Source organism: Macaca mulatta, chromosome 14 (assembly GCF_049350105.2).
Source record: "Macaca mulatta isolate MMU2019108-1 chromosome 14, T2T-MMU8v2.0, whole genome shotgun sequence".
In the NCBI taxonomy this organism is placed as follows: Eukaryota; Metazoa; Chordata; class Mammalia; order Primates; family Cercopithecidae; genus Macaca; species Macaca mulatta.
The window spans coordinates 78,337,233-78,352,954 of NC_133419.1; the positions used below are offsets into that span (position 1 = coordinate 78,337,233).

At 41.8% G+C, this 15,722-nt stretch overlaps 1 protein-coding gene across 7 annotated transcripts in view; it reads right to left on the bottom strand.

Moving 5' to 3' along the window:
* INTS4 (integrator complex subunit 4) overlaps positions 1-15,722 on the bottom strand; it is a 111,085-nt gene that overhangs the window by 33,402 nt on the left and 61,961 nt on the right. For all 7 annotated transcript variants that reach the window (XR_013404197.1, XM_077963963.1, XM_077963962.1 and 4 more), the window contains 5 exons: positions 14,612-14,817; positions 10,455-10,597; positions 5,941-6,056; positions 4,949-5,082; positions 2,873-3,030 (listed from right to left, as the gene is read on the bottom strand). Coding sequence is in view for 6 of the 7 variants with exons in the window: in XM_077963963.1 (XP_077820089.1) it covers positions 2,873-3,030; positions 4,949-5,082; positions 5,941-6,056; positions 10,455-10,597; positions 14,612-14,817 (757 nt within the window). In the remaining variant the exon portion in view is untranslated. The remainder of the gene's footprint in view (positions 1-2,872; positions 3,031-4,948; positions 5,083-5,940; positions 6,057-10,454; positions 10,598-14,611; positions 14,818-15,722) is intronic.

Sequence of the window (15,722 nt, forward strand, 5' to 3'; positions counted from 1 at the left end):
TCCGCATGGATTTTGCATGGGGAACAATGTTAAGTGGGGAGAAAGGCAGAATGCAAGACATGGTTCTGGAGCCAGTAGCTTTATTGGTAGCATCCTGACTCAATAGGCAGCTTCCTGATCATAGCAGGAACATCAGCCTCCTTGGTGGTCCACTCATTGTGTGGCTCTGGAAATCATTCCTGGATATTCCACCTAGTCTGTTTCTTTAGCCTTCCCAACAACTCTGTGAGCCATGTAACATTCTTTAATACATTTCTTTCTGCTTAGTTAAAAGCCTATTTTGTTTTCTGCAAATGAACCCTGAGCAATAAGCTTACGACTAAGATCAAACAACTACAAGTCATGTGTTGCTTAACAATGAAGATATATTCTGAGATGTACACTGTTATGTGATTTTGTCACACAAACATCATAGAGTATATTTATACAAATCTAAATGGTATAACCTACTACACACCTAGGCTATATGGTATAGTCTGTTGCTCCTAGGCTTCAAATCTGTACAGCACATTACTGTACTAAATACTGTAGGCAACTGTAACACTGGTTACAATGGTAAACATTGGTAAATATGGTAAATATTTGTATATTTAAACATAAAAAAGGTACAGTAAAAATATAATCATAGGACCACCACAACGTTGTTATTCAGTGCATGACTGTATTAGCTCAGACGTTAACCAAAATGAGTCTGCCTTCAAAGCTCCATTCACTCAATCACTATACTAAACCACTGCAGTTCTAGGGGGCTGTTCTCCCTCAGGTCTCCCAGATCTTCTAATGTCCACTGAAGTTGGAATTCTCTTCTGCACATGGACTACAAAACTGACATGCTTAGTTATCATTTTATACTAGCTAAAGGATCTTCTCCTTTGTAAAGCATCCCTCACCACCACTACTGTGATGGGTCGGGGACTTTCATCTGTTTTTCCACAGCATCTATGCTTCTCTTCACTGTATCATTTATCAAACTGATGATTTCTGGGTCCTGTAATAAACAGTGAGTACCTTAAGAACAAATGTCATTTCTTATTTCTCTCTACCCTCAGCAACTGGCTTATTAGAATAAACAAATAGTTAATGCTGCTAAGTCATTGAATGACCTAATACAGTGGGAAAACATAACTTGGAGGATGGTTCAGTTGGCCTGCTTTATAACATATTAAGATGCAATAATGGACAGGAAAGTATGAATAAAGTACAAAGTGCTGTTATCCACCATCATAAGTCTTTGTCTATATCCATCTTGTCTACATGGGCTCTCTAAGGGCAGAATCCTATCTAGCTGATCTGTATCTAGCACAGAGTTTGTTTCTTAGTGTATGGAATGAAATCATCCACTAAAAATCATTAATTGAATGTGGCTGATACCAAATACTCTTTGGGGCAGATCAAAAGAGATCTCAACCAAGATACAAATGATATAATATTTTTCTTTTTTTTCTCTCTTTTGAGATGGAGTCTCACTCTGTTGCCCAGGCTGGAGTGCAGTGGTGTGACCTTGGCTCACTGCAACCTCCGCCTCCCGAGTTCAAGCAATTCGTGTGCCTCAATCTCCCAAGTACCTGGGATTACAGGCGCGTGCCACCACACCTGACTAATTTTTGTATTTTTAGTAGAGATGGGGTTTCACTCAACGGGGCTGGTCTTGAACTCCTGGCCTCAAGTGATCCTCCCGCCTCGGTCTCCCAAAGTGCTGGGATTACAGACGTGAGCCACCGCGCCTGGCCGATATAATATTTTTCTATCTTTTAAGCGCAAACAATACTGCTTTTGCTAAAAGCAAATGAGTTTAAATTCTTTTCATAACATTCAGGCCATTTTGAGAAGGTCTGGCAGAGCCTTTTGGTTGTTCCCCAATATCTTTCTTCCATTCTTCCTGGTATTAGAGTCATCGCATGTAAACCAGGCATTAGTCACCCAGAATAAAGATGGTATGTCCTCGTTTCTTGAAGTGAGAGATGGCCATGTGACTTAAGTTCTAGTCAATGGAATGCAAGTAAAATTAGAGTGTACAACTTTTGGGAAATGTCTTTAAAAAACCTGCAGGGTGGAGATGATACCTTTCTCTTCCCGTTTCCTTTTCCCCACAGGATGGAATACAGGGGGGACAGTTAGATTCTGGATTGTTAAGCAGAGGCTGCTTGATGCACAAGATGGAGACACAAGAAACAATGAGCCTAGGCCAGACGCAGTGACTCACGCCTGTAATTAAAGCACTTTGGGAGGTCGAGGCGGGAGGATCACTTGAGCTAAGGAGTTTGAGACCTGTCTGGCCACCATGGTGAAACCTCGACTCTACAAAATAAAAAATGCCAAAAAAAATTAGCCGGGCATAGTGGCATATGCCTGTGGTCCCAGCTACTTGGGAGGCTGAAGTGGGAGAATCACTTGAGCCCAGGAGGCTGCAGTTGCAGTGAGCTGATATTATGCCACTGCACTCCACACTGGGTGACAGGGCGAGACCCTGTCTGGAAAAAAAAAAAAAAAGCATGAGCAAGCCTAGATCCCTGATGGTTATCTCAGCCCTGTCCTGCCTATGAGAAAGAATTAAACTTTGCTCCTGTTTTAGCCACTGTTACTTTGCATTTCGGTCACTCATCCTAATATATAAAATTAAAAAGCTAAAAACAGGTTCTTTGTAACTATTTCTGTTGTGTACTAATCATCAATCGAGTCATGAATTATAAAGAGCTCTTTTAAAAAATGTTCACATCACAATCTAATCCAAATATAAACAGACCATAAAACTGTGTGTGAATGTAGACCAACAGAGTCAGAATATCAAGCCTAGTAACCAACACTAGAATTCAGAACAGTCAAGCTGAGTAACAGCACTAACTCTGTCAGATGAAGGGATGATTACCCTTACCTGATGGTGAATTCCAGTAGTTCCTGGGCTCCCTGAGGGTCCAGGTGCTGAAGACTATACACTCTTTCAAGGCTCTGCTGCAGAAACTGCTGGGAAGGATCCTCTTGAGATATGATGCTGGGAGAAACAGCTGATGACACTAGTTTTCTACCTGGTAACTAAGCAAACACAGTGGGATTATACAGCCATTAAGTTTGGTGGCTCAACTTTTGGTAACACACACACACAAACACATAAAAGCACATTAAAAATGTGAGCTAAACAAAACAAAGGAAAAAAGGCTAGGAGATTCTATAAATAACCTTTTTCCCCTTCCTCAGCAACATCGGGAGTTAAAGAGAAAGAGATAAAATGCAAACATGGTCCACCCAATACAGCCACAGCTGCCAGGAGAAGAATAGAAAAGTATAGTATTTTCTATTGCTAACTGAAATAAATGGGCCAACCATAGGAAGGAGACTAAGGAAGGAGACTAAAAATTAAACTGTTGTTACATTTTTTTTTTTTTTAAAGACAGAGTTTGGCTCTTGTTGCCCAGAGGGCAATGGTACGATCTTGGCTCACTGTAACCTCCGCCTCCCAGGTTCAAATGATTCTCCTGCCTCAGCCTCCTGAGTAGCTGGGATTAGAGGTGCATGCCACCACATCCAGCTAATTTTGTATTTTTAGTAGAGCCAGGGTTTCTCCCTGTTGGTCAGGCTGGTCTCGAACTCCCGACCTCAGGTGATCCACCTGCCTCAGCCTCCCAAAGTGCTGGGATTACAGGCATGAGCTACTGCACCCAGCCACATTTATCTTTAAAACACTATCTTATCTTTCACTTGACAGAAGAGTAATGATTTATTTCCAAATAAGTTATATAGCATATAATTTTTTCATGAGAAATTTTTTTTTTTTTTTTGGCCCTTCAGACATACTTATTTTATTCTTACTGTTAAAAGTGGTTTCCTTTTAAGATGGATGGGAAGGAGACAGCAAAGAGTATTTCACTTTTCATTTTGTATCTCCTTGTTTTTTGTTTTTTGGCTTTTTTTTTGAGATGGAGTCTCATTCTGTCACCCAGGCTGGAGTGTAGTGGTGCGATCTTGGCTCACTGCAACCTCTGCCTCCTGGGTTCAAGCAATTCTCCTGCCACAGCCTCCCGAGTAGCTGGGACTATAGGTGCCCACCACAATGCCCAGCTAATTTCTGTATTTTTAGTAGAGATGAGGTTTCACCATGTTGGCCAGGCTGGTCATGAACCCCTGACCTCAGATGATCCACCCACCTCGGCCTCCCAAAGTGCTTGGATTATAGGCACGAGCCACTGCGCTTGGCCTCATTTTGTATCTTCTATAAAGTTTGTTTTCTAACTATATATATATTCCTCTAAATAAACACATATTACTTCATTGTCTTTCTCTCTTGGGCTCCTTGCCATTGTTTTATACTTTTGCTTTTGTATCCTTTACCTTTTAAGATGATTCATTTTTTTTTGGTGTCCCTGCGTTATTGATATTAGGCAAGAAGAAAGGAATCTAGAGCAATAGATTATATTTTAGATCAAGAATTTAAATTGTTATATTTTAACAATTACATAAAGCCATGATTCTCCATAAGTGCTTATTTCTTAAAAATAAAACCATTACTATTTTTAAAACCTAGAGCTATGTAGAAGAAAATTTAGAAATGGATCATAATAATAGCAGCAAACACTTAGTGAATGCTGTGGCCCAGGTACTTGTCTAATCTTTCTATTTGCATCAACTCATACCTGCAAAAGTATAAAACAATGGCAAAGAGCCCAAGAGAGAAAGACAATGAACGAACAAGTTTTCAGAGAATATATGGACTGCTTTCTACTATTTAATAACTACAAAGCACAAAAAATAAAAAGCCAAAAACAAGCTGCACACAGTGGTGCGCACCTGTAATCTCAGCGACTTGGGAGGCTGAGCCAGGAGGATGGCTTAAGCCCAGGAGTTTGAGACCCGCCTGGGCAACATAACAAGACCCTCATCTCAAAGGAAAACATGAACAAAAACACCCCTACCCCATGCAAAATAAAAACAAGGACAACGGATGTTTTCAACATACCCTCAAGGCAGGAACAAGATGAGAAAGACTGTCTCGGAGGTAGGCATAGTGCCTGAAGGTGTGATCTGAGAACAATGCTGGCATTGTTGGACAGGTTTTAGCAGCATTGAAAATAAGGACCAAAACTGCAATATCTGATAGATCAGTGGGTTAAGTAAACTTGCAAGTACAAAAGGTTGGCCAGAATCTGGCACTCTCACTTTCCACCTCCAAAATCTCCATCAAGAGACTATGATTTTCTAATAATCAAAGAAATGCAAATACAAACAAGAAAATACATTCCCCTACTCCACCCACACCCCCAATTACCAAACGTTTTTAAAAATGCCAGATGCTGCCAAGAATACAAAAAAATGGTAATGATTTTGCCTGTAAAGTAGGTAACTATATTGCCTATCAAATTACATACCGGACAGGCGCGGTGGCTCCCAACACTTTGGGAGGCTGAGGCGGGTGGATCACTTGAGGTCAGGAGTTTGAGACCAGACTGGGCAACATGGTGAAACCCTGTCTCTACTAAAAATACAAAAATTAGCCGGGCGTGGTGGCATGCACCTGTAATCCCAGCTACTTGGGAGGCTGAGGCAGAAGAATCATTTGAACCCAGGAGGTGGAGGGTGTAGTGAGCTGGGGTGGTGCCACTGCACTCCAGCCCAAGCAACAGCTTAGGAATTTGAGACCAGCCTTGCCAACATGGTGATACCCCGTCTCTACTAAAAATACAAAAATGAGCCAGGTGTGGTGGTGGGCGCCTATAATCCCAGCTACTCAGGAGGCTGAGGCAGGAGAATTGCTTGAACCTGAGAGGCAGAGGTTTCAGTGAGCCGAGATCAGGCCACTGCACTCCAGTCTGGGTGACAGAATGAGACTCTGTCTCCAAAAAATAAATAAATAAAAGAAAAGAAAACTCAGATCACCCTAGCTACACTGCAGAAGGGGATGCCAAAGCTGTCTGCCAACACATCAGGGCCCATCCTAAGCACGGAGGATACAAGCTGGATCATCCATGTCTGGTTCAGCCGTGTCAAAAAATGGGTGGGTGCTCAGAAGCTCTGGCACCAAGGGAAGCACCAGGGTTGGATGCCGACTTCCCAGAAACTTCAAGCACCTGAAACAAACAAAAAAGAATGCACATCAACAAATCAGTAAAGTTAGCCCTTTGAAAAGTACTAGGAACTGGAATCAGAAAACCTGAACTGGAATTGGAAATTCTCGATCATATACTTTTGCTAACTCTATGACTTCAGATATGTCACCCAATTATTCTGGAACTCGGTTAATTCATCTTAAAAAATTGGTTATTATAAAGATAAAAGAAATGGTTATTTAACCAATAGTCATTTCCCCCATCTTTCTTCCTGAGAGGCGCCGGATTTTACTCAGGTATCAGGCAGGCAGCAATGTGCTCGGAAAAGGCAGGTCCAGCCCAAGAGCTGAACCACTATTGGTCTAGACCCATCTCGGCAATCCCATTCCCATTTTCCAGTGACTGGTTTGCTGGTAGGCAAGTAAACCAGTCCTAGTCAATGGAGCACGAGAGTATGCTGGCTGGGTTGGCTGGGGAGCTACTCAAGGATGTTTCTGCAAATCAAAAGAGGAATGAAGGAAAGGGAATGACCCTTCCTTTCTGTCTTGACATACTATATTATAAGGCAGCCATCTTACAACTATGAGAAGAAAGTCGGCCGGGCGTGGTGGCTCAGGCTTGTAATCCCAGCACTTTGGGAGGCCAAGGCGGGTGGATCGTGAGGTCAAGAGATCAAGACCATCCTGGCCAACATGGTGAAACCCCATCTCCACTACAAATACAAACATTAATTGGGCATGGTGGCACGGGCCTGTGTTCCAGCTACTCAGGAGGCTGAGGCAGGAGAATTGCTTGAACCCGGGAGGTGGAGGTTGCAGTGAGCCGAGATTGTGCTATTGTGCTCCACTCTGGTAGAGAGAGACTCCATCTCAAAAACAAAACAAAACAAAAAAGCCAAGAGAACTGCAGAGAAACCAAAGAGAGCCCTGGTAACCTGTTGAACGACCAATCCTGAAACCAACCTTCTGTCTTCTTGTTATGAAAAAACAGACCTATTGGCTAAGATATTTTTAATCAGATTATCTTTTTTATTTGTGGGCAAAAACATTCTAATTGATATCCTGGGTGAAGTTCTGAAATCACAAATCTGTCTGAAACTAAGTAGCCTTATGCAAGTAAAGGCTTGCGTAAGGCCAGGCACAGTGAGCCACTGCACCTGGCCAATTTAGTGCACCTTCTAAACCAGAACTTAACAAATAAAAAATAGTAAGGCCGGGCACAGTGGCTCATGCCTATAATACCAGCACTTTGGGAGGCCGGGGCAGATGGATCACCTGAGGTCAGGAGTTCAAGACCAGCCTGGCCAATGTGGTGAACTCATCTCTACCAAAAATGCAAAAATCTGCCGGGCGTAGTGGCACACACCTATAATCCCAGCTATTCAGGAGGCGAAGGCAGGAGAATCACTTGAACCCTAGAAGCAGAGGTTGCAATGCGCCAAGATTGCACCACTGCATGACAGGCCAGCCTAGGCAACAGAGCAAGACTCCATCTGAAAAAAATAAAAAATAAATAAAAAAACAGGCACACTAAATTGAAAATGTATGTATCTTAATTCTGTCCTCATGGAATTTATAATTCAGCTGAGGCAAAGATGACCAATACTACAAGGTAGGAACTATCAAATGAATGACATTCTACTTCTACGTGTCAAAGGTAGAAGAGATCAATATGATCAGAGAAATATTCACATAGCAGATGGTCACATAGGAGATTTTACCAGGAACTGGAGAATAGGTAGATCAGCAAAAGAGACAGAAATAAACACTGAAAAATTCATTAATATATGTGGTCTGAAAGTCATCTCATCTAACGCATGTGATCTTCTTGAGAAGTATGCTTTTCCCAGTCTTTTGTTTTTCCTTCTATGTGGAAAGAACTTCATTCATTTATTTTCAGGCCTCTCTAAGCCCTTGTACTCACTATACCTCAGGGCACACTGTAAAGGAAGAATTTTGGCTTCCAGGTACTACTCCTTTATTTTGATCTTATTCTATTCAGAACTCAGATGGGTACCCCAAGTGCTATTAAATGGGTCACCTTACAGACCCCTACACAAAGCTAGACTTCAATTCTGGCTTCTTAATATAGTTAATTTCTTACTATCTCATCCACCTCCCTATACACATATTTGCTACCTCTCTTCCTTCTTGCTATTTGAGGGCTAGGTCTGAGCCCAATCCATTTTTAAATCTCTACAGCACCTAACACAGTGACTGGGTTATAACAAATGTCCAGTAAGGATTTGTGGAATGAACTAAAGATACATAAACAGAGCAAACTATCTCCTTCGGAACTTTCATTTATACATATATGTTTATCAACATTTTAAAAATATGTCACTCTATTTCTTTACTCTTTTATCATTTTTTTCCTTTCTAAGAGACAAGGTCTTGCTCTGTCACTCAGGCTAGAGTGGACTAGTGTGAACATAGCTCACTGCAGCCTTTAAATCCTGGGCTCAAGCAATCCTTCTGCCTCAGCCTCCCTAAGTAGCTGGGACTATGGGTGTGTACCACCACACTGGGCTAATTTTTCAATTTTTTTGTAGAGACAGAGTCTGGTTTTGTTGCTCAGGCTAGTATCAAACTCCTGGCTTCAGGTGATCCTCTCTCCTCGGTCTCCCAAAGTGCTGGACTTACAGGCATGAGCTACCGTGCCCAGGTTCATCTATTTTTTATTTCTAAATAAAGCCACCATTCATTGGAAAAGGTGAAAAAAATGTAAGTGATAATTAGAATAAGTAGGCCAGGTGCACTAGCTCATGCCTGTAATCCCAGGAGTTTGGGAGGCCAAGGCAGGAGGAATGCTGGAGCCCAGGAGTTCAAGACCAGCCTGGGCAACATAGTGAGACCCTGTCTCTAAAATTAAAAAAGAAAAAAAATTAGGATAGGTGACTTCAAAATATTTTGGAGCACTATGTGGTTGAGGAGTTCTTTGTCCACAATCACCCAATAAAGACAGCCTTATGTAAATATTCTAAGTGGCCCAAATAACCACAAATCTTATTTTAATGCTAGAAGAATGTTCTAGCATTCCTTCTGTATTCATTCTAGGTCTCCACAGAACTCCAGTTACTTATATAGGTGTTTATCCCCACTGCAATCCCACACCCTAAATGACTGAGAGTTCCTTGAAGACACTCAATAAATATATGTCAAACTGAGCTGAATGGGACTATACAAAGAATGGCAAAACAGAAAACCAGATACTAAAAATGTTACCGAGAGTAAGATTCCCCTGGTGTTTTCAGTTTTAATACGCTTTCTTTCTTTTTTTTTTTTTCCACCTCCTGGATTCAGGCGATTCTCTTGCCTCTGGGACGACAGGTGCCTGTCACCATACCCAGCTAATTTTTGTATTTTTAGTAGAGACAGGGTTTCACCATGTTCGTCAGTTTTAATATATTTCCTAAGTAGCTGATTCACCCCACGGTTTTTCTACTTTTAGTAACAAAATTTTTAAAGATAAACTAAACACAGTTGAACTGGTCTTATCATATAAACTTATTTAAACATGTGGAACACACATTTTATATTAATTACATGTATGGAAGTCATTCTTCAAACAAAGGTTCATAAACAGTATTAATAACTTGATGGTAATCAGTAAAACTAGAGATAATCAAGGGACAAAATGATTGTGATTTCCCACCTATAGGTCAAGTGCCAGCCCTGCCTCCTGCCCTGTCTCTAATTTCTATGATGATGGATCTGATTCTTTACAAAAATGCAAAGTAGACACAGGAGTGATTAACACTATATAGGAAAGGCTGGGTGTGGTAACTCACACCTGCAATCCCAGCACTTTGGGAGGCTAAGGTGGGCGGATCATTTGAGGTCAGGAGTTCAAGAACAGCCTAACCAACATGGTAAAACCCCATCTCTACTAAAAAAAAAAATACAAAAATTAGCTGGGTGTGGTGATGTGCACCTATAATCCCAGTTACTCGAGAGGCTGAGGCAGGAGAATGGCTTGAACCCAGGAGGCAGAAGTTGCAGTGAGCTGCAATCACGCCACTGCACTCTAGTCAGGGCGACAGAGCGAGACTCCGTCTCAAAAAAACATAACAAAACAAAACAAAACAAAACAAAACAAAACACTATATAGGAGAAAGAGGAAATCTAATTCATTTCTGTACTTCCAACAGCTACCACAATGGTTGGTGCGTAGTCAGCACACAGCAGGCACATAATATTTGCTAGGTGGATAGATGGACACATTAGTAAGTAATCTAAAATGTGATACTCAGCTTAGGAATCAGATTCCTGAGAGTTTGGTTAAGTTGAATCAGGTTTCTAAAGTAAAGGCAAAACTCAAGGCCATACTATCCTCAATCTATAAGGATGGAACAATGTCAGCATTGTACATTTACCACATTATGGGACTCAGTGAGTAAATGGGCAAAAAAGTCATTACTTCCATATGGAGTCCCTATCAGTAGGGTACTTGGTTAAATTTTTCAGCAGCTCCACCAATGCAAGATGAATCCCTTCTTTGGTTGAAACGTTAGTACAGCATAAGAGTTCATGAAGAGCCTCTCGAATATCTCTGGATGAATCCTTTAAAAAAAAGTAATAATAATAGTTGTTACTGTTGGTTAGCAGACTCAGCCTCTATCTACCATCCCCTTCTCCCTAGCCACCTCCCCATCTAGGGTGGCCATGTAACAAAGTATGTGGAAGTTTTTTGGCTGAAATTCCTGAAACAGCTTCATTTTATTGATAAATAAAGGACCAGAGGCAGCAGCTTTGTCCCCTTTGTTCTTTAACCTTCCTTTTCCATCCTATCTGGAACTCAGTCATGATGCTGAAGGTACAAGAGCCTTTTTGCAACTAGGAAAAAAGAAAGGCTAAGAAGAAAGGCTAAGAGAGAGGCTGGGAATGGCCAGTTAGCAGAACACTCAGAACACACACGCTTATTAAGTTTGCCATCTCATATAGGCACAGTTTGTGGCATCCCAAAACAATTACAACAGTAACATCAAAGATCACTGATCACAGATCACCGTAACAGATGTAATATGAAAAAGTTCGAAATATTGCAAGAATTACCAAAATGTGACACAGACATAAAGTGAGCACATGCTACTGGAAAAATGGCACCGATAGACTTGCTCAATGCATGGTTGCTGCAACCTCTCAATTTATTAAGAAAACACAATATCTGCAAAGCCCAATAAAGACAGGTATACCTGTATGTGTTAAATGGAGGAGTGAGGGAGAGTCAATCTAACTGACGTGAATTTCAAGAAGACTTCGAGAATGAGAAATATGAAAAGAGAGGCAAATTGAAACGTCACTCCTATTCATAAAATTCTGCAACAGTTTTCCATAATGTTAGAATAAAATCCAGACATCTTAAAACGGCCTACAAGGCTTTCTACCTGTCCTTAATCCCTTCTCAGACTTCATCTCACGCCACATTTCTACTTTCTCACTGGAGTTCACTCCTACTGGCTTTCTCTCTATTTTGCAAACACAACAAAGATCACTTGTGTTTTAGAGCCTTCCTACTAGCTGTTGCCTCTACCTGAAGTTATTCTCCCAGTCTTCACATAGCTAGCTTCTGTTCATCATTCAAGACTCAACTTGAAAATCATCTTCTCGGAAAGTCTTTACTAACCACTCAAATTACAGTGAAATTCCCCATTCCTCCATCATACTGTTTATCTTCTGCATAACATTTATCACCATCTGAAATCATTTTGTTTGTTTACTCCACCTGTCTTTAGAATATAAGTTTTATGACAGCAAGGAGCCTATCTGTTTTGATACCCCTATATTTCTAATACATAGACAGTGCTTGTTGAATACAGAAGTGAATTTTTCTAGGCAGGGTAGGATCTTGGCATAGCAGGAAACAAAAAAAAAGTGAATTGCACTTGTAAGGCTCAAAGCAATGAAGCACAGTGACACAGAAAATATAAAGGAGCAGTGCACAGCAGGGTGGAAGAATAGTCTACTGTAAGTTTATATGGGTCTGAACTCCTGAAAAGAATTAAAAGGCAAGGATTCTCTATGAGCTATATACATAAGTACTTATAAATAAGCATACCTGTGAACAATTCTGTACATCAAAACATAGCTTGGAACACAGCTCAGCTATTCAGCAAACATTTACCGAGCACCTAATTGTGCCAGACACTGCTGCAAGACATTGGTAATAAAAAAATGAAGAGTCGGCCGGGCACGGTGGCTCATACCGTAACCCTAGCACTTTGGGAGGCCAAGGTGGGTGGATCACTTGAGGTCAGGAGTTCAAGACCAGCCTGGCCAATATGGTGAAACCCCATCTCTACTAAAAAAAATACAAAAATTAGTGTTGTGGTGCATGCCTGTAATCCCAGCTACTCGGGAGACTGAAGAATTGCTTGAACCCAGGAGGTGAAGGTTGCAGTGAGCCAAGATCGCACCACTGCACTCCAGCCTGGGCGACAGAGCGAGACTCAGCCTCAAAAAAAAAAGAAAAGTCAAGACACCTTGAGAAGCTCACAGTCTTATGAAATAGAGAATTACTGAAAAATGCTAGAGCAGTATACACAGGGTACTATGGGAATAGAGAGGTGGCATTTAGCCCATCCAGGGCTGGGAGTAACAGGGAAGGATTCCTGGATATGTTACCTAATATAGGCTGTGGGAATAAGTGGACATCTCCTAGGTTGAAGTGGCAGTTTTGCAAACAGAGGGGGAAAATTACATTGAAGCTAAAATTGTGAGGAAAAGCAATATGTGTAGGAAAGTGACTTTAGCATCAAGTTCAAGGTGAGGAATGGTGGAAAAGAAAGCTAAAAAGGGCCAGGCGCGGTGGCTCACGTCTGTAATCCCAGCACTTTGGGAGGCCGAGACGGGCGGATCACGAGGTCAGGAGATCAAGACCATCCTGGCTGACACAGTGAAACCCCGTCTCTACTAAAAATATATTTTAAAAAATGAGCCGGGCACAGTGGCGGGCGCCTGTAGTCCCAGCTACACGGGAGGCTGAGGCAGGAGAATGGTGTGAACCCGGGAAGTGGAGCTTGCAGTGAGTGGAGATTGCACCACTGCACTCCAGCCTGGGCGACAGAGCAAGACTCCATCTCAAAAAAAAAAAAAAAAAAAAAGCTAAAAGAAAGCTAAAAAGGAAAGGAGTGGCTAGACTATGTATGAGGCCACCCATGAAGAACCACACATAGAATGTAAACTTATTTTTAGGAAAAGATACATGAAAAAATTATAAAGATTTATAATTCAGGAAAAATCTTAGTAGAAGTGCTAAGCAGTTGAGAGAATGGTAGGAATCTTCAAAATCAAAGCACCAGCTATTTTTTCAAGTATGCAGTAGAAATCTGTTACAAGTGTTCTAAAAACTAAGCACCTAATTACTATCCCTTTCATATCTGAACCCCACCTTCCCCAAAAAAGGAAACCAGAGGCCAAACCCCATTTATGAATACTCTGAAGAACTTCAGTAGTTGCAATTAAAATACAGACATTTTAGAAAAATAATCCAAGAACCACCTAGAGCTGTACGGCCTGGGGAGCAACTCTGTGTTTACATTCTGGTTCAGCCACTAACTCAGACAATTTATTTTTTTCTCCATAAAATTCCCAGGGTAGAATGAATCAATCCCTAAGAGCACTTGCTGCTATAACAGCCTATGATTCACTACAAGAATAAAATCAAATTAAAGGTTGAAAAGAACTCTTCATTATTTAGCCCCTCCCTTATCTATAGCCATTTCTTCCACTCTCCCATCTCTTCAACTCTATGCTATCATTATATAATAAACTCTTTTTAGTTTCTTGAATAGATCATATTCTATCTTATCTCTGTATCTTTAGACATTGCTCCCTCTGGGCCGGGCACGGTGGCTCACGCCTGTAATCCCAGTACTTTGGGAGGCCAAGGCAGGCGGATCATGAGGTCAGGAGATTGAGACCATCCTGGTTAACACAGTGAGACCCTGTCTCTACTAAAAATACAAAAAATTAGCCGGGCGTGTTGGCGGGTGCCTGTAGTCCCAGCTACTCAGGAGGCTGAGGCAGGAGAATGGCGTGAACCCGGGAGACGGAGCTTGCAGTGAGCCAAGATCACGCCACTGCACTCCAGCCTGGGTGACAGAGCGAGACTCCGTCTAACAAAAAAAAAAAAGACATTGCTCCCTCTGTCTGGTACCCTTTCATCCTACCACCAGTGTCACTTCTCCTTTAAAAAAGATGCACTTCAGCTTGAGTGACAGAGTGAGAGCCTGTCTCAAAAGAAGAAGGGAAAGAAAAAGCCCAGTTAAGTCCTACTCCTCCTTCAAATGTCCACTACAGCACTTCCTCCTTCTTCCCAACCTCACCTCAGCCAATTCAGGTTAGACACTATGTATTCTCTAGGCATCCTATCCTTTCTTGATCACAGAAAGACCAAGCTTATTCAAATTTCCTGTTTCACAGTCAATTTCTTCCATTTTTGGGGGGTGGGGTATGGTGAGAAAACAGAACTGTGCTGCCTGATACACTGTTCTGTCACCAATGCCTACCACAATATCTGATTTTAACAGTGGGGGTGAGGGATGAATTAATGAGTGACAAACTAGAAACACTCACCTCTAGCACAGCCAGGACAGTGTCAAGCTGATCTTCTCGGAGGGTGATGTTGTTAGAGATTTTTCTCATGGTATGTATGGACTGCAGACGTACTTCCTCAATTTCATCGTTGAACATGTCAACTAGGAAATCAAGGCACTTCTCAGCAAAAGAGGGTGAAGACTGGGCCAACATGCAGAGGGCCTCCACAGCAGCAATACGAACCTCTAGAAAAAAGAGAAAAAATAAAATTGCACATCAGGCTGGGGACAGTGGCTCACGCCTGTAATCCCAACACTTTGGGAGGCCGAGGTAGGCAGATCACTTGAGCCCACCTAGGAAACACGGTAAAACTCTGTTTCTACCAAAAACAATTTAAAAATTAGCTACGTGTGGTAGTATGCACCTGTTGTCTTAGCTACTTGGGAGGCTGAGGTGGGAGGATCACTTGAGCCTGGGAGGCAGAAATTACAGTAAGCCAAGGTCGTGCCACTGCACTCCAGCCTGGGTGACAGAACGAGACCCTATATCAAAACAAAACACAAAAAAAAAATTAGCCAAGTGTGTTGGCACACACCTATAGTACCATCTACTTGGGAAGCTGAGGCAGGAAGATCACTTGTGCCCAGGAGTTTGAGGCTGCAGTGAACCATGATCGTGCCACTACACTCCATCCTGGGTGACAGAGTGGGCCCCTGTCTCAAAAAAAGAAACAAAAAACAATAATAAAAACAACAACAATAAAAAAAAAAACCCAAAAAACAAAAAACAAAAACTGCACATCAGCCAGGTGCAGTGCCATACACCAAAGTCCCAGCTACTCAGGAGGCTGAGGTGGGAGGATCATTTGAGCCTAGGAGTTCAAGGCCGGCCTGAGCAACACACTGAAGCCCCATATTTTATATACATATAAAGTAACTCATATCAAATTAAGAGCCATGGGAAAAGTCCAAGATGGATTCCTTCTCCTTCAGGCTGTCTTTATTCTCTACTCCTCTCATTCTATAAACTCTCCCTGGGAGATCTCTATGCCCACGGTTTCACATACCACCCACCTTAACATTGATCTAAGAACATGGAATTTAGTATCACAAGAACTATGGCTTAAATCTGACTCCACATATGTGTGAAG